General features: G+C 43.4%; 1 protein-coding gene across 1 annotated transcript in view; it reads left to right on the forward strand.

Moving 5' to 3' along the window:
- Positions 1–426: 426 nt before the first annotated feature.
- Positions 427–17,996, forward strand: part of Tmc5 (transmembrane channel like 5) — a 53,123-nt gene continuing 35,553 nt past the window's right edge. Inside the window, exons 1-4 of the mRNA XM_051192786.1 lie at positions 427–1,229; positions 3,413–3,516; positions 9,043–9,132; positions 17,822–17,921. Coding sequence (XP_051048743.1) covers positions 442–1,229; positions 3,413–3,516; positions 9,043–9,132; positions 17,822–17,921 — 1,082 coding nt within the window. The 5' untranslated portion in view covers positions 427–441. The remainder of the gene's footprint in view (positions 1,230–3,412; positions 3,517–9,042; positions 9,133–17,821; positions 17,922–17,996) is intronic.

A 17,996-nucleotide genomic window follows, 5' to 3' on the forward strand; every position in this document is an offset into this window, starting at 1 on the left:
GGCAGTAACTATTTTTGGCACCTCAACACCCAATTATCAGATACTGGAAGATATGGGGGTGGGTGACAGATAAGCTGATAGATGTTTATTCAGGGAGAAATCACAACAGAGACAGATGTCCCAAGGATATCTCCAGATATTATTTGTCTTGGAGCAGAAAGCAAGAGAGAGTCTCTAGGGTCCTCGACCCCAGACCTAGTTCTCCCAGACCTAGTTCTCCCAGGTCACGTCCTCACCTGTCCCCACCCCAATGGGCGTGGTTAGTGCAACAGGTACGGGCAGGGTGAATGTCTCACTATAGGAAGAAATGTAGCAATTTATGCAAGGGAGGAAGAAAAGTAACTGACCATTCCCTTCCTTTTTTATTTTTCAGGTTAGGTTCCTGAGTTGCTACAGAGGTGGCAATGCTTTAACACAACCCGGTGAAAACTTTTTGGCATCATGTCTGCCTTTCACAGGAATAGCACCTACGAGGGGCATGCTGACTATCCTGGCTATTCAGAGTCTCAAAACTATACACAGAGCCATTTGAAACCTCAGGATCACCTAGAACTCCCAGGTTCTCTGGACAATTCAGGTTTCCACCATCCCAGGAGCAACCCATATTCTTCCCGCTCTAGAACAAATCCATACTACCCCAGCTCTCCAGCGGAAGCAGATTACCCTGGATCTCCGAGTAACACAGACTATCATAGCCCGAGGAGTCCGTCATTCTCTGCATATTCCAGAACAAAGCCAGACTATCATGAGTCTCTACCTAAGCCAGACTATAATGACTTCCAGAGTGATCCCTACCACTCAGGCTCATCCCCAGAACCTGACTACCCTGACTCTCAGCACCATCCTGGTTTTGCAGAAGTCAGAAGGAGCATGAGCTATGCAGGTTCCAGAAACAATCTAGTTTATTTGGGATCCTTGAAAGAACCAGACTACCCTGGAGCTCAGGGCAACTCTGACCATCCTGGCCCCAGGGCCAGTTCCAACCTGCCAGGCTCCAGAAGAGATGTTGGTCATGCTGGTTCCAGACTCAAATCCTACCCAGACACCTTGGGGGAACCAGATTACCCAGGTGCTAATAATCAGCCAAACTCACCCCACTTTTACGGAGAACCAGACTATCCTGGTGCTGAGGACTCAAAGAATGTTCCAGACTTTTGGGGAGAACCTGATTATCCAGGTGCTGAGGAAGGTCATGGTTATGGCTCTTCCAAACTGGGAGTCCTTAGGAGGTAAGTTCAAGTCAATGCCCCTCACTGTGATGCCCATTAAGCCAGTGGGAGTTGGTCTCGGTGGTTTCAATTAGAAACATTCATTGATTACCTTTGCATCTAAAATGCCCAGTGCAAACAAACAATGCCCACAGAGTTCAAGCCCGTGGTGTCTTGGTCCTATGCTCTTGGGCAGAACATCTTGGCCATAGGAATATGTGGCAGAGGAGAGACATTCACAAACTGGTGGGTGGGTAGCAAAGAGAATGAAATCAAGTGGATGGTTAGAGGTGCAGAGACAAGATTCCTCCCCCAAGGTCCCACCTGCAGTAAGCCACTTCCTCCAGTTAGAGCTCACCACCCAAAGTGTCCAGAAACCCCCCAAATGGTGCCACCAGCTGAGGACCAAACATTCAACTCATCAGCCAGCATGAATAAAAGGTTTTAGCATCTGTCATTTTTGGTCACTGTTATCTGCTATAGCTTTAGAGCCTGACAGCATTATCTGGGTATCATAGCTTGGCCAAATCTAATTTTCCTGGGCTAACTTTTCCAAAGGTCATGTCAACAACATGACCTCTGGAAATTTTTTGGTTAGTTATTTTTTCAATTGTTGTTAACCTATACATTTTGCTACATGGAATTTTAACCAATAATATGTCTTATTTTACATGTACCATTTCAATTATAATATTTATAAATTTGAATTTTAAAAAATGGCTCTTTTAGAAGTGGTGATATATTACCATAATATAAGCACTTAGGAGGCTGAGGCAGGAGGATTGTGACAATAAGACCAAACTATATTATATAGTGAGACCCTTTCTTAGAACAAAGAAGGAGGGAGGAAGGGAGGGGGAGAGAGGGAGGAAGGGAGGAAGTTAGTTTTTGATTCAGTTGTCTAGGATGAGGTGTGTGTGTGTGTATGTATGTGTGTGTGTATGTGCATGTGCTTATGCATGTGTGTATACATACCTGTGCTTGTTCATGTAGAGGTCAGAGGAAGACTTTGGGTGTCTTTGGTCTTTCTGATCTTCGAGTTCACTATTTTGGCTGGGATATGGGTAGTGAGCTACAGGGGTCCACCTATCTCTGCCCTCCAATACTGGGGTCATAATTCCCAGCTTTTCTGCAGATGCTGGAGATTCAAACTCAGGTTCTCATGCTTGCAAACATGCCCTCTGAGCATCCCCTCAGCCCCAGGTGAGTTGATGTTTGCAGCATTCTCTCCTACACCCAGTGCTCTCTAGCTTCCCACCTGTATTTCTGGTGCCCCCTGCCTTTGCTCTCTTGACTGCATTGAATCTGTCCTTCTAGGTCCTTCTGAGATGTGTCTGCCCCGTGTAGCCTTCTTAGAACTCTCAACCTGAATTCCCCACATTCTTCCTCTGGATTTCTCTGGCCTGTCTTTTGGCGCTCACTAATTTCTACTTGTAATTGCTCATAGCTCTATTAAAAATGGGTTGTGCCACATGGTGTGTGTGTGTGTGTGTGTGTGTCCTTAGTGCCTAGCTCACACCTAACGCAGGGCTGGCCTTTAGTGAGCATCATAAGACAGAAGAATAGATGGATTATGGGTAGATAAATGGGTGAATAGATGGATAGATTAGCTATGAATGAGTGATGACAGGAAAAGATGAATGAATGAATGAATGATGGATGGACAAGTAGATGGATGATGGATTATCACCCTGATATTGCTGGATAGAGTATGACTTTCTGCCACTGCAACAACAACAAAAATCTGACATAAATTAAAGAAGAAAAGATGTATTTTGGCCGGGAAGGAGAGATGGCTCAGCCATTAAAGGCTAGGCTCACAACCAAAAACTATAGGATGTATTTTGGCTCATGGTTTCAAACGTTTCAGCCAATCATGGAACAGAGAGTGTGGTGAAGTAGAATACATCATGGTGGCTGAAAAGCAGAGAGATAAGCAGAGGAAAAGAGAGGGGAGGGAGAGATGGAAAGAGGGAAGGGATACACATTCAGTCCTATTTTTCTTGGTTCTCCTTTGATTTCATTTGGGCCCCGTTATGGGCAGTGCTGTCCTCACTCAGGGAGGGTCTCCCCGCTTAGATAATCCTCTCTAGAAATAACCCTCATAGGCACGGAGATGTGCTTTAGGAATTTCCTAGGCTTTCTCAATCCATAGTAAGATGGATCAGCAGAACGTATTCAATGTGATCCCTATTTCCTTACAGGAGTAATAGCCCCTTTGGCATGCTAGGGAGAAAGAATGAAGATTACCTTGACGACATTGAAATGGCATCCATGGAAATGGCAGGTGATCCTAGAAAAGGCTATGGTACGTATGCATTAGTGTTCCAGGAAGAAAGCAAAAGGCAGTGAATAAAGGAACGCCACAGCTGTGACATTGACTTCTCCCCTCAGATACTCTCTTTACATATAGGAACTAGAACTTGGTGGGAGATGAGAGGGGAGGGGAGGAAAGGGAGCGGGCAAAGATTGAAAGAAAGCTGGGAGGAGGAAGATGAGGCATAGGGAGAGCAATTATGGAAAACTTTAGGAGACCAGCTTCTAAAACCTTCACTGGGTTTTTTTTTTTTTTTTTAAGGCGCTACAAATAAGCAAAGGAACTAAAATCTGACGGGGGGGGGGGGGAAGAATCTATTTATAACGTGATCTTTCTATCCATGTCTTTTTATTCTTTTCCTTCTCCCCTTCCCCCCCCCCCCTTGTTTTCCTTCCCTAGTTCTGGAGGTGTATGCAGATACACACACACACACACACACACACACACACACACACACCTTTGCAACAGTAATTCTTTTTGCAATACAATGTGAGGCTTGAGTTTCTCAGGATCAGCAAAGCAGATAAGATTTACACACAGAGCAATAAACTAAAATGGCTGGGAGAAGCTTTTAGCACCAGTTGCTTAGGGCTATAGGTCAATGAGAAGGTCTTAATTTGCACAAGAAAAACATGGCATCTTCCAGTGCTCTAACCTCAGTGGCAACACAGGCCTTCAGGAAAGTTTATTTTTCCCCAAGGATGAGCAGATGAGCTGATTGGTTACCTTTGTCTTTATCTTCTCAGGGGAAACAGGAGGGAGCAGTAAATCTCTGAGCTAAAATCTTGGGTTAATAAAACAAGAAGTTTGAGCATCTTTTAGTGCAGGGTTAGTTTAGGTTATTGCTTCTCTATCTGCCAGTGAGGTAAAACCAGGGCATGCTTTATTTTTTTTTTTCTATCCATTTAGGCAGCTGCAAATCAACAACTTAGGGTGTGTAGTAATTCTGTCCTTGGATATTGGGAATGTCTTAGATGGAATGCTTTTGCCTGGGCCCTACACACTGACCAAATGCCTGTCAATAAGGATAACTGCGAGAAGGCAGATCTCTGCCATTACATTATCTACTGGATAGTAGAAAACACACACACACACACACACAATTTGGTAATGGTGAGTATTAAACCCAGGGCCTCACACATCCTAGGAAAATAACCAAGTTTCTATATCACTGAGCACATTCCCAGTCTTTAAAGTAACAAATTTGAAAGCTGGGTGTGGTGGCTTACACCTTTGATTTCAGCACTCAGAGGGCAGAGGCAGGCCACACTCTATGAGTTTGAGGCCAGCCTAGTATACATATTAAACTCCACAACAGCCAGGGTTACACAGAGAGATGCCATCTCAAACAAAAACAAAAACAATAAACAGTAGTTTCTACTGATTACATATCATTTCCCTCAAGCATAAAGCTGAACAAGTCAAGCTGTGGTAAGCCTGGGGCATCTGTACTACTGAGCACTTAGCAGTTAGCCCTTTGCAAAGAAACTACTTACTCCAAAGCCCAAACACTAATTGCTCTACCCACACAGGGGCAATGTCAGTCCCAAGGAGGAGGGCAAGGGAGTTGATAGGTTTGAGGATGTTACTGTTTGGATGTATTAAGCACAGACGCACACAGAGCACACAGAGGCGCCTATCAAATGCAGCTGTGACATTCGAATTTCACTGGAAGGACAGTGAGGGGAAAATATCTCTAACTATTGCTTAAAGGGCAAACTGAAGCTCAGAAAGAAAGTGCCAGTGCAACTCAACTACTCATTTGACAGCCAAGGGGACCCTAATCCCTGTTTACCATGAACTGCTGCTGGGTAGAATCATCCAGCTCTAGAGAACACTGGAAATTAAAATTCTTCAAACATAAGTCAAGGGCTTGGGGGAAGGTTAGGTGGGTAGATTTCTTGCTGTGCAACCATGAGGACCTGAGTTCAGATCCCCAGCACCCGGGTAAAAACCAGGCATGGTGATGTAACTCTAGCAATGGGGGAGGGGCATGAACAAATCCCTAGAGCTCCACAGCCAGTCAGGCTAGCTGAATAGATGAGCTCCAAGCTCAGAGAGACCCTGTCTCAAAGAATAAGGTGGAGAAGTGTTTGACAAAGACATCTGATATCAACCTCTGAGCTTCACACACTCACACACATACACACACACACACACACACACACACACACACACACACACATGCGCGCACGTGCAATTAAATGAAAAGAAAAAAATGTAAACTATGGCTTCTTACTCTGGGCTCCTCTATAGGCCAAAGGTCCTAACACCAGCCAACTACTTTCTGTTGTGATAAACTATTCACTTCTGAAGAGTTCAGAATCATCTGTGTGTCCTACAAGGCTCTCAGTGATTTTTCCTAGTGTTATGATACCTAGCAAACAGTAGATGTGGGAGAATGATAATTGAGCTGGGCGTTGGTAACACACGCCTTTAAACCCAGCACTCAGAAGGCAGAGGCAGATGGATCTCTGTGAGTTTAAGGCCAGCCTGGTCTACAGAGCTAGTTCCAAGAGAGGCTCCAAAGAAATACAAAGAAACCCTGTCTCAAAAAAAAAAAAAAAAAAAAAAAAAAAAAAAAAAAAAAAAGAGAGAGAGAGAGAATACTAATTAAATTAATAATTGTAATAAGTTTATCTACATTTTATGACAGGAATATATCACAACAAACAAATTCCCAAACCCAGAGAGCTGTTTTATTGTTTTTAATTTGGTATTTTGTTGTTTATCTGTTTTGAGACAGGATCTCACTATATAGCTCTGACTATCCAGGAACTCATTTTGTAGACCAGGCTGTCCTGGAATTCACAAATCTGTAGTTTGCATTTTCTTTGGGCTGCCAACCAGTTTCCAAATAAAGACATGGACACTTATTATTAATTAAGAATGTTTGGCCTTAGCTTACGCTTGTCCCACTAGCTCTCTGAACTTAATTTAACCTGTTTCTATTGATCTAGGTTTCGCCTCAGGGCTTTTTACCTTTCTTTCATTCTGTATGTCCTACTTTCCTGCTTCCTCTGTCTATCTGGCCCCTGTTGTCTCCCTGTCTTCTCTTTTTCTTTCTTCTTTGAGCCAAAATCCTTCCTCCTACTTATTCTCCCTGCCTGGAGATTGGCCTATGTATCCTACCTTGCAATTGGCACACATCTTTACATAGTTAAATAAATGCATAGTTAAATAAATAGTCCATGACAGAGATCTGCCTGTGTCTGCCCCCTGAATGCTAGGACTAAAGGTGTGTGATATCACACCAGGTCCAAAACCCAGAGTTATACAATAAACAAATATTTTTCACTCAATCTACAGGATTGACCACGTTAAGGCTGCACTAGGTTGACATGGATCCTGTTTGGATCTAAAGTTCTTCTTTTTGGAGCAGTAAGCTATCTGGACATTCGCTTCCTATGGCAGAAGCTGGAAAGGCTTGGAGTAGCAAGCAGAAATTCATGTTGTCTCTAATGGCAGTATCACCTCTGCTGAGTTTCTTTGATGAAAAGCAAGTCCGGTCACTGAGCCCAGAGAGTGTTGCCCATGGAAGGGAAGGTGGAATCTTTGCAGAATAGTTAAGCTACTACAATGATTAGTGTGTAGGAGTCCATTGCATTCTAGGCTTATTCAAGCATTTCATATTTTTTTTTAACTTTTAATTTACCCTTTGTGACTTTCAAATCATGTATTTCAATCCCATTCATCTTCTAATCCCTTCATATCTGCCCTCTGCCCTTGGAACCTCCCCACCAGTGCTGTAGCTGGTGTGGGATAGGGCCAGTTCTCCTTAGTGTTGCAGCCAGTGAGGGGCGGGACCAACTCTCTGCAGTTGTATCCCTTCAGCCTTTGGTGTAACAGGAACCATGGATATCAACACAGACCATGGCTGTGTTAGGGCCCAAACACATTGGGCTTGGCAGCAGCCTAGCCCCAGACAACACCATGCCCTCAGGTGACAAGCAGTCCTACCACCTCAGCCTGCTCCTCACCACCTTCACCTCTTCAGCTCTGCTTCTCTCCACAAGACTTAAACCATATATTTACTCACCACAATAATGGCCAACCTTTTGGTACCAGGCCCGGGACAGGCCACCCACGCCAGGGGGAGGTTGTGGGTCTCCCTTCTCCCGCTCAGTCTTCATGGTTTATTTCAATTTCACATGTCTTAACAGGTATTCCACCATCAATCCTGTGTAAAAGTCATTTTGCTATCCCTGTTCTGCAGATTAAGACACTGAGGCTCAGAGGTGTTAAGTAACATGCCTGGGGCAAATAGCTGCTAAAAAATATGGCTGAGGCTTACTCCCAAGCAAGAAGTTCTAGAACCTTTGGCAGTGTCCCCTTCAAAAGTGCCCTGCATTCTATGCTGTGTGTGTGCCTTTCCTCTTTAACACGGACTGTATAAACACATACTGGAATGTGACACTGTCACACAGATACAGAGAGTGGACTGTGTCCCAAGGAAAATGAGGCCATACTTACTCCATGTATGGTCACAAAACATTACAGCTTCAAAGAACCTTTGTGCTCACTTTTACAAGCGGTTTCAATGTGACTTGTAACTTATTAACAAGTGAAATCAGTTATAAAGTGAAATAGATTTAAAATGTAAGTATGTAAATAAATCTATGTGAAGTACAGTTTTGAGAAATGTTTTTAGTTACATAAGCATGATTTTGTCCTGAATCACAAGAATTAGTTTTATAAAAATATTTTTTGAGATTTTTATTTATTCTATCTATCTATCTATCTATCTATCTATCTATCTATCTATCTATCTATCTATGTGCACCACAGATGTGCAGTACCCTCAGAGACCAAATGGAGCACCAATGTAGATAAAATTTCTGTCCTGCCCTTATTCCACAACCATTTAAACTCAAATAAACACACATAGGCTTGTGTTAAATATAAACTGTTTGGCTAATGGCTCAAGCTTCTTATTGTCTAGCTCTCTCTTCCTATTAATCTGTGTATCTCCATATGGTCTTGGCTTACCGGTGATACCCAGGTCTCTTGCTTACTTGGCAGCTATATAGCATCCCCTTGACTCCACCTACTACCTTTCTCTATTCCTGTTTGGATTTCCCACATGGCTAAATCCTGCCTGTCCATTGGCTGAAACAGCTTTATTCATCAACCAATAAGAGAAACATATTTTCACAGCATACTAAAGAAATCCCCCGTCAACCAAATGCCATAGAACTGGAGTTACAGATGGTTGTAAGCTGCCGTGTGCATTCTTGGATGCTAGGAACCAAACCCAGGTCCTTTGGAAGAGCATCCAGTGCTCTTAACCACTGAGCCATCTTTCCAGCCCCTAACTAGTTTTCATTGTTTGGTTTTTGTATTTTAGTCCTTTTTTTTTTTTTTTACCCAAGTTCTTAACCTTGGGTCTTGTAGAACCTCAGAGGCAAAGTCTTGGCATGGGTCACCCTTCTTACCACTGTGAGCACATTCAGCCATCATATGTTCCTCCGTGTCCAGTGTAGAAGGACTGATCAGCATGTCCCCTCCTTGTTCCAGTGAATTCTGCTTATGAGAGAGGAAGTAGCCATGTCTGTGGAGTTGGAAACCTGCTTCTGTGTGAACGTGACTGGCACACGTCACCCCAAGGTAAGTCTTATGAATCATCACTAAAAAGTCAGCTTTGGGGAAAGACTAGGCTCAGGGCAACCCAGGTACTGGGTATGACCATTTCCCCAAGGCCCTTGGTCTTCTAATGGATGTAGTGATACTTCATTATCATGAGTTTTCTCCATGCCTCCCTCCACCCATTGCTCCCTCTCCACCTTCTCTCTCTCTTTGCTGTGTGGATAAGCCTGGGGTCTTGGGATAGTAGGCACACACTTTATCCTTGAGCCATGGCCTTATTCCTTAGCTTCCTTTTAAATGTTTCCCATCTAAGTATCAAGCTATCTTCATTAGGAATCTTCTGGTTTGGGCTGGGGAGATGGCCCAGTGGGCAAAGTGTCTGCTATCCAGCAGTGAGGACTTGAGTTTAAATCCCAAGAACTTACCAAAATAAATAAATAAATAAATTGAATAAACAAACAAATAAAGTTGGCTATAATGTCAAGTGCCTGGAACTCAGTGTTGTGCTATGGGGCAGAGATAGGTGGATCCTGGGAGCTCACTGGGTAACCGGTCTAGATAAAATGACAAACTTCAGGTTCAGTTGAGAGACAATGTCTCAAAAAATAAGATGGAGAGTGATAGAGGAGAGACATCCTGGCATCAACCTCTGGCATCCACATGTACCCAGTTACATGGTAAGTGCTCCCATATACACCCAGGTGCATACTTACACACTTACGAACACGTTTTTAAAAAATCTTCTGGTTATAATGGGAACCCAGGTCAAATGGGCAGGGAATATATTGACTTATGGAGGAAAGGTGAAGGAAAACTTAAGAACTGAAAGTCATAATAATTTCCTTTCCTCATATAGTACCTGGTACATAGTAGGTGTGTTAGATCTTTGTTCATCAATTTGCTGAATGTAAAAAACATGGCCTTAGAGCTTGAAGCCAACGCTGGGTCTACTGGGCTTGTTACTCATCCATCCCTCACCTTTGCTTGGCTCAGTCTTTCTTTAAACTTGACCTTCATAACATCGGGGTCAGGCCATCAGACCCACAGATGCCCCTCAGCAAAATTATCCTTTAGAAGGAAGCTTTTCTTCCCCAGTGATTTGAGGATCACATGCTCACACTCAAACCAATAATTTTTATCATATGTGACAAGATAGGGCCATCTATTTCAATGGCCAATGTGTGTGTTTCTGAGGACAAAGTCCACTGATTTTAAAAATGTGAATAAGGAAGCTTTGAATTATGTTGAAATGTGGAAGTATGTAGTTCAGTGAAAAACAGTAAGCTTCATTTTCTTATTTGTATATGTTTGTGTATATGATGTGACTTTGTGTATAAGTGTTTGAATGTGATGTGTATAGATAGGAAGGACTGTGGGTGCACAGGTGTGTGCATGCATGCATACATACATGTATGGAAGTCAGGTGTTAACATTTTCCTCTATTGCTTCAATTTACATATTGAGGCAAAGCTTCCCACTCCCTTAAAATTATATTTTGAACAGATGATACTATACACAGCTTTAATCCCAGAACTTTGGAGGCAGAAGCAGTTATATCTCTGTGACTTCAAACTAGCTTAGTCTACATAGCAAATTCCAGGCTAACCAGGGCAACATATTGAAATCTTGTCACAAAAAAACAATTATGATTTTGTTTATTTACTTATTTTTGTGTGTATGTGTGTGTGTGTGTGTGTGTGTGTGTGTGTGTGTACATATGGAGGTCAACGGACAAATTTGGGGGAGTTAGTTCTCTCCTTCTACAATGTTGGTGCTCAGGACTGAACTTAGGATCAGGCTTGGCCGGAAGCCACTTTAATTGCTGAGGAATCTTCCCTAGCGTCATCCAAAGTTTTGGGGATTCCTAGATCCTGTCTCTGCCTCCCAAGCTCTAGAATTACAGGAGACAAATATACTACATTTACATGGATATTGGGATTTTTAACTCAAGTCCTCAAGCTTACCTTCAAGCAAACACACATTGAGCCATCTCTCCTGAAAGATTGAAGGCCTTGAAGTATCAGAAAACTCTAAATGTCCTCATGTGTGGCAATGAAGGTTTTACTTGGAAACAGAGACCTACAAGCCCCATGGAAACCATCAGAGAGACACCAGGGAATGCCATCACAAGGGCAAGCCTGTGAGAGGACCAGACAGATGGGTTCACCATAGTGCAGACTGAGGAAGTCCCCCACCACCTGCTGTGCCAGGATCATATCCTCCAGACTCATCCTTCCAGAACTTTCTCAAGCTAGAGGGGTTTTTTTTGTTGTTGTTGTTTTGTTTTGTTTTTAGACAGGGTTTCTCTGTGTAGCTTTGGAGCCTGTCCTGGAACTCACTCTGTGGACCATGCTGGCCTCGAACTCACAGAGATTTGTCTGCTTCTGCTTCCTGAGTACTGGGATTAAAGGTGTGCACCACTGCTGCCCAGCTGCTAGAGTGTAACTTTCACAGAGACAGATGCTGCAGCCTGGCAGGGTGGTCTCAGTGAAGCAGGGATGGGCTTTAACTATTGGGAAAGCATGCCATGGCCATCATTAGACTGCCCTATCCAGACAGCATGATGGTGGGAGAAGAGGCCTTCAGAGGTGGGTGCAGAAATAGAAGACACAGCTTTTAATCTCCCTGTTTTCTGATTTTCAAATCACGTGTCAATTAATTAATAATGTGTTACTCTTATGGATTCTGGTAATTCCCCAAGACCTCCCTGGCATAGAGCAAGCATTAGTAAATACTGGCTAGTTCACGAATGAGTGATGAATGACTACACACAAGCTCTGGGTTCAGACCACCTTAGTCAGACCATTAGCATTACTGCTTTCTGACTTCTTAGCCTTAGGCAAAATCCTCCCAGTTGAGCCTCAGTTTTCTTAGCTATGAAATGGGTAGTTGTGAAAACTGAAGAGTATAAAGTACCTTCCCTTGTTTAAGGCAAGTCTGGGTTACGATAATTACCACTGTGGGGAGGAGATAGGAAGTTCGTGTCCAGTCCTGACATTAAATAGGAATCCATGGACCAAGTGTGTCAATTCGTCTCTCTGCTGTTGAGTGATCTTGTGACCCCCCCCCACCTTTTTTGGAGGGGCAACCACCCAGGTCCCAAGTAAACATGAAGGCTTATTCTTTGTTATGAATGCCCTGCCTTCGCTTGGCTTGTTTTTAGCCAGCTTTTCTTATCTTAAATTAACCCATCTACCTTTTCCCTCTGGGCTTTTACCTTTCTCACTTCTATATATCTTATTTTCCTTCTTACTCTGGGCGGCTGGGCGGCTGGGCGGCTGGGCGGCTGGGCGGCTGGGCGGCTGGGCGGCTGGGCGGCTGGGCGGCTGGGCGGCTGGGCGGCTGGGCGGGCTGGGCGGCTGGGCGGCTGGGCGGCTGGGCGGCTGGGCGGCTGGGCGGCTGGGCGGCTGGGCGGCTGGGCTCCTGACATTCTCCTCTCCTTCTCTCGCTTCCCTCCTTCTTCATTTCTCCTATTTATCCTCTCTGCCTGCCAGCCCCGCCTACTCTTCCTTGCTCCTGCCTCGATTTTGGCCATTCCGCTTTTTATTAGGACCACCAGTTGTTTTAGACAGGCACAGCCACACAGCTTCACAGAGTTAAACAAATGCCACATAAACAAAAATCATACACCCGAAAATAATATTCTATCACACTCTGCCCTCAGTTTGGCTCATTGAAAAATGAGCAAATTGGTCCAGGTAACTTGTAAATCAGATATCTACAGTAATTCTGTTCACATCTCTGGCACTGAGGCACAACAATGGCTTAGTGACAAAGAATTTATTCTTCTCAAGAAACAGGAAGAGTGGAAAGTGTAATTCAATAAAGAAGCTATCCTATGATGCTCTCAAGAGCTGAGTTTCCCTCCCTCTGTCCATCATTCTTGGCAGATGAATATCAACCTAATTGTTTTCAAAACAAGAAGGCGCAAAGGCAGAAGGGCTGTGAAGAACAAAAGCCAAGAGCATCAACGCTTTTTAAAGCGCATTCCAAAAAACTGCTTTCTCATTGGCTAAAACTGGGTCACATGGCTACCCTTAGCTGCAAAGAAAGCTGGGAGAATCTTAGCAGAGCACTGTGTCTGAACAGGAGATGAGCCTTCTGCTGGCATGAGGAGGATAGATATTTGAAGGCAGACCTGAGGAGGTCAAGAGATAATGATAATGTTATAAACTCACCTGTGTTTATATAGAAATACATTTAGTCATTAATGTGTGCAGTCAAAAAAAGAATTGTGGAGATCAGTTCTGTCCTTCCACTGTGTGGGGATTAAGCACAGGTCATTAGGCTTGGCAACAAGCACCTTTACCCATTGAGCTATCTTGCTGCCCCAAAATGCGCATATCAAATGATGAATGTCAAATAGAAAAGGAAACCTTACCCTGTGATTGAGTCATTTAGAAGACTCCCCACCTTCTGTTTCTAGAACCCCATTGTCTTTAATGAAGGGTTCTGTTTATAATGTGTCGCTTAGCTACCAAGGCAGAATTCTCTGTAGGAAGGTGCCCACTCAGGGCACAGGCGGGAGCCATGTTGTAGTTTGTGTGGAGCTCCTTGTGAATGGAGCACCCTTTCTCCTATGTCACCATTCTTGCCTGGCGGGCCCAACCATGCCAGTTTGAGTGCTTATGAGGACTTTGATGGCCAATCCTGTGAAGAACAAGACTCCTCAGAGGCCAGAAATGCTGTCAGATGACCAAGTAAATGAAATCATCATAGAAGTGGAGAATGTTCCATCTGAGGTCCAAAGACATCTAGCCTCAAATCAGATTTTTCTAAGAAAGTCATCAGCAAGCCCCACCTTCAGCATGGTTTCATCATCGATGGTGGACACCACAGACTGTCAGATCTTCAGCAATGGGAATGACAGGAGGCACAACCGATTGTTGAGGTTTTCATCTCTGAATGAATCAATTTCACAGATACATCATAGCCCAGAGTGCCTGGGCATGAATGAAGCCTGTGCTTTCCTTGAAACTGTTCAAGGTATGGAATGCTCAGGAAAACTTATGGAAGAAGCTTTAAAGTTGTCTACAGGTTATTGTTGTTTAAATGGTGGTATTGGTGGTGGTGTGTGTGTGTGTGTGTGTATGTGTGTGTGTGTGTGTGTGTGTGTGTGTGTACATGTGCATGTGCACTTAGCATAGTCATGCATGGAGGTCAGAGGACAGCTTTGTGAAGTCAATTCTCTCCTACCTTTCCCTGGGGCAGAGGTTCTGGGTATTGAACTCAGGACACCAGGCTTTCATAGCAAAGGCTTTCACCTGTTGAGTCATCTTGTGCTGGCCTCTGCACTGTATTTTTTTAAGACAGGGTCTTTCCCTGAATCTTCAGCCACTAAAGTCAGCTACACTGGCTGGCTAGTCAACCCCAGGGCCTCTTCAGTGTCTGACTCCCCATTTCTGGCACAATGAGTGTGTTGTGCCCAGCTTTATACAGGGGTACTGAGGATCCAAAGTCCGGTACTCACACTTCTGCGGCAAGCACTTAACCCAATAAGCCATCTCTACAGACTTAAAAGAATACACTTTTTAAGGTAGCAACTAATTTTCAAGGGGCACAGCCAGTAATCTAACCAATGTTGGGAATGAAGAGAAGTCACTTTGAGACCTACCTACTGAGAGCTTCTTTCCCAGACAACCTTGTCTCTTGTGCCTGAAGTTTAGCCATCAAGTTTAATTCTGTTAGGCATTGAATTTACTTATATTTTTCTCACAATCTGCATTTTTGAGGCAGGCTTAAGGAGGAGACTGAGGCTCAGGAAAAGTCATTGCCACCATAGTTTCATGGGACAAGACAAGATGCCTCACAGCTAAGTTCATCCTGAGCTTAGATCTTAGCTGAGACCTTCCCGTCTCTGAGCTCCTGAGGCCAACAGAAATGCCCTTTCTCTTTCACCTCATAATACTCCAGATGTAGGCCTGGGGCTGTAGTTCAGTGTTATAGACCACAGAATTATGCAGTAAGAGTTCAGCACATACTTCAGGGGTCAGTCCATCAGAGATGCATATCTCATGGAGATAAAGATCTCATTTAACACATCTCATTAACCTTATCTGGCAAGTTGATAAGGAATATTGCCTTCTAGTTGTCCTCAGTGCAGACTTCTTGTGTGAAGAGCTCTTTCCCTCACATTACAGCTTGAGGATTCTTCCCACAGCACTACAGTGTGTTAATTGTTTACTGGGCACATGTGTCTGTGGATGGTCTAGAAGATGAGTTTTCATTTAGCTATGTAATTTTTATGTATATAGAATATATACTGGGACATGCTTCATAACCGGATCTATTTGTCCAATAAGGACTATGGACTCTTAATAGGCTGCCTTGTTCTCTTGCTCAGATCACTATACACAATTAGCTCACTTTCACCTCGGAGCAAGTTCAAACTAGACTAAATACTTTTTTATAAAAAGAAAACTTCATAACTTGCACAAGGTCAGAGTCACAGATGTCTACCAAGGTTACTAAGAAAAGTGTGTCTGTTCTTTGCTTGCCAGTTGGTTAACTAAAGACCTATGTCTCAAAGCTTATCTCACTGTACCCGGGCCCTCTGGTCGCAGTCTCACATCTGTAACCTTGGACCTTGTGTTGCCATGGTCATGGCTCTGCTCTTATCACTTAGCCTAGGAATGTGCTTCTTGACCAATGAAAAGCTAGCTCTGTAACTCTTACCCTTTGCTTTAAACCTCAGGTAGGGGGTGTGGGGGGAGATTTTAAAAGACAAGACCAAGGAAGTGGTAGCTGGTGGGAGCAGCTGGCAGAAATTAGCAGAAATGTAAAAGGATAAGAATATAGGAAAAAATAAAATGTAGGAAAATGAAGAAGAAGAATAAAGCAGAGAACTGAAATTGGAATTAGGATTGGGACAGAGAATTAGAGCTAAGAAATTATAGACAATTAGGACAGAAAAATTATATTAGAGGCAGACAAATAAAGAACACATGTGTAGAAGAACATGTTTGAGAAGATTCTTTTCTATAGTCCTCAAACTTAGACCCTACGCTTATAATGTCCCTCTTTGAACCCTGAGTGAATGCTCTGAAGGCTGGACCTTAAAGCCCTTGATTGCTCAGTTGGTAGAGTTTGCCTAGCATTTCAAATACCCTGGACTCTATCTACAGAACCATATGCATGGTGGTATATGTCCTTTGCTTGCCCCTTTTTGTGTAAAAAGGAGAAATCCTTTCCAAGAAACTCTTCAGGCAATAGAATGTCACACGCTTCTAAGTCCCCTGAAAAGAGGATAAGGCCATTGGATTGGTTTAGACTCCCTGGGACCTGTCCCATGTGCCTGGAGATGGTTCTCAGAGGATGCTCTAGCCTCGTGAGAGAAGGGCACGATCTGAACCCAGTTGCTGTTCACAGTTAGTTAAACGGGGGATGATTTAGCGGCTTGAGATCAATTTCTTGGCCACATGACTGAAAACATGACTATGAGTTAGAGGGAGATGGAAGAGTTAAGAACTGTGGTAATTGTCAGGAACTGAGGAAAAGGCATTCGGGCCTGGATTTCAGAGGTAAAGGAAACCATGTAGGACATGCAAGAAAGAGATACAAAGCTTGCAAGATTTGTTTCTTTGCTCGTGTTTTTTTTTTTTGTTTTTTTGTGGGGTTTTTGTTTTGTTTTGTTTTTGTTGTTGTTGTTGTTGTTTGTTTTTGTCCAGGGAAAACCAGAAGTATTGAATTAGTATTAGATTAGAATAATCTAAATGTTTGCTTTGATTTTGAGCACAAATGTATACACACACACACACACACACACACAGGTCTTCTAGTCACTTGTGGTTTTGTTTTTTGAGACAGGGTCCTACTATATAGCTCTAGCTGATGTGGAAGTCACTATGTAGACTAGGCTGGCCTTGAACTTTCAGGGATCCACCTGACTGCTTTCTGAGTTTAAGGTTTATACCACCTTTGACAGATCCCATTTGTGATCTTTGAAATCTCTGAGTCTATGTTATCTCCTATATCAGTCTACATGGTGCTGTACATCCATTGTTAGGCACTGGGAGACTGAGGGAACAGAACTACCAGTTCCGGGCCAATCTGGGCTTTAGAGCAGGAGTCTGTCTCAAACAAAACATGCTCTAGTTTCAATACCATAATTGATTGATTACTTGATTGATTGATTGATTGATTGATTGATTGATTGATTGATTGATTGATTCACAGGGCTGTGTAAGACAGGCTCTCCGTAGGTAATGTGATATATTACTTTTCTATTTCTGTGATCGAGAAGAAGGCCTTTATTTGGGCTTTCAATTCCATGGGGTTAAGAGTCAGCCACAGTGGGAAAGCAGTAGGCCTGGTGACTGGAATAGGAAGCTGAGAGCAGGAAGTAGAGAGTGCTAACTGAGAATGGGTCAAGTCTTTAAGCTCTCAAAACCTGTCCCCCCACCCCCATGGCACACTTCCTCCAACAAGGCCACACCTCCTAAGCCTCCCCAAACAGTGCCAAAATGGAAAAACAAACATTCAAATGCCTAAAACTATGGGGAAGATCTCACTCAAGCTACCACACTCAGAGTGGCCTTGAACTCACTATGGAGCTCAGACTAGCTCTGAACTTTCTATCCTTCTGCCTCCACTTCCCAGATCTGGGATTATAGGCATGCACTGCCTCATCTCACTCCAGTGTTCTTCTTTTAAAATGTTAACACTATGTTAAAGAAATAAGAAACAAAGCTCTGTTCATTTTCTTCTGCAGGACAAAAATTAATTGCATCCCTGGTTCCCATGACATCCAGAGACAGAATCAAAGCCATCAGGAACCAGCCAAGGACCATGCAAGAGAAGAGAGAACTTAGGTAACTTAGATGGGAGACTTTGTTCTTAGATGGGAGACTCAGTCTACTGCTTTTGTTCCAGCTCAAAAAGATAGG

This window comes from Phodopus roborovskii, unplaced genomic scaffold (genome assembly GCF_943737965.1).
Source record: "Phodopus roborovskii unplaced genomic scaffold, PHOROB, whole genome shotgun sequence".
Taxonomy (NCBI): domain Eukaryota; kingdom Metazoa; phylum Chordata; class Mammalia; order Rodentia; family Cricetidae; genus Phodopus; species Phodopus roborovskii.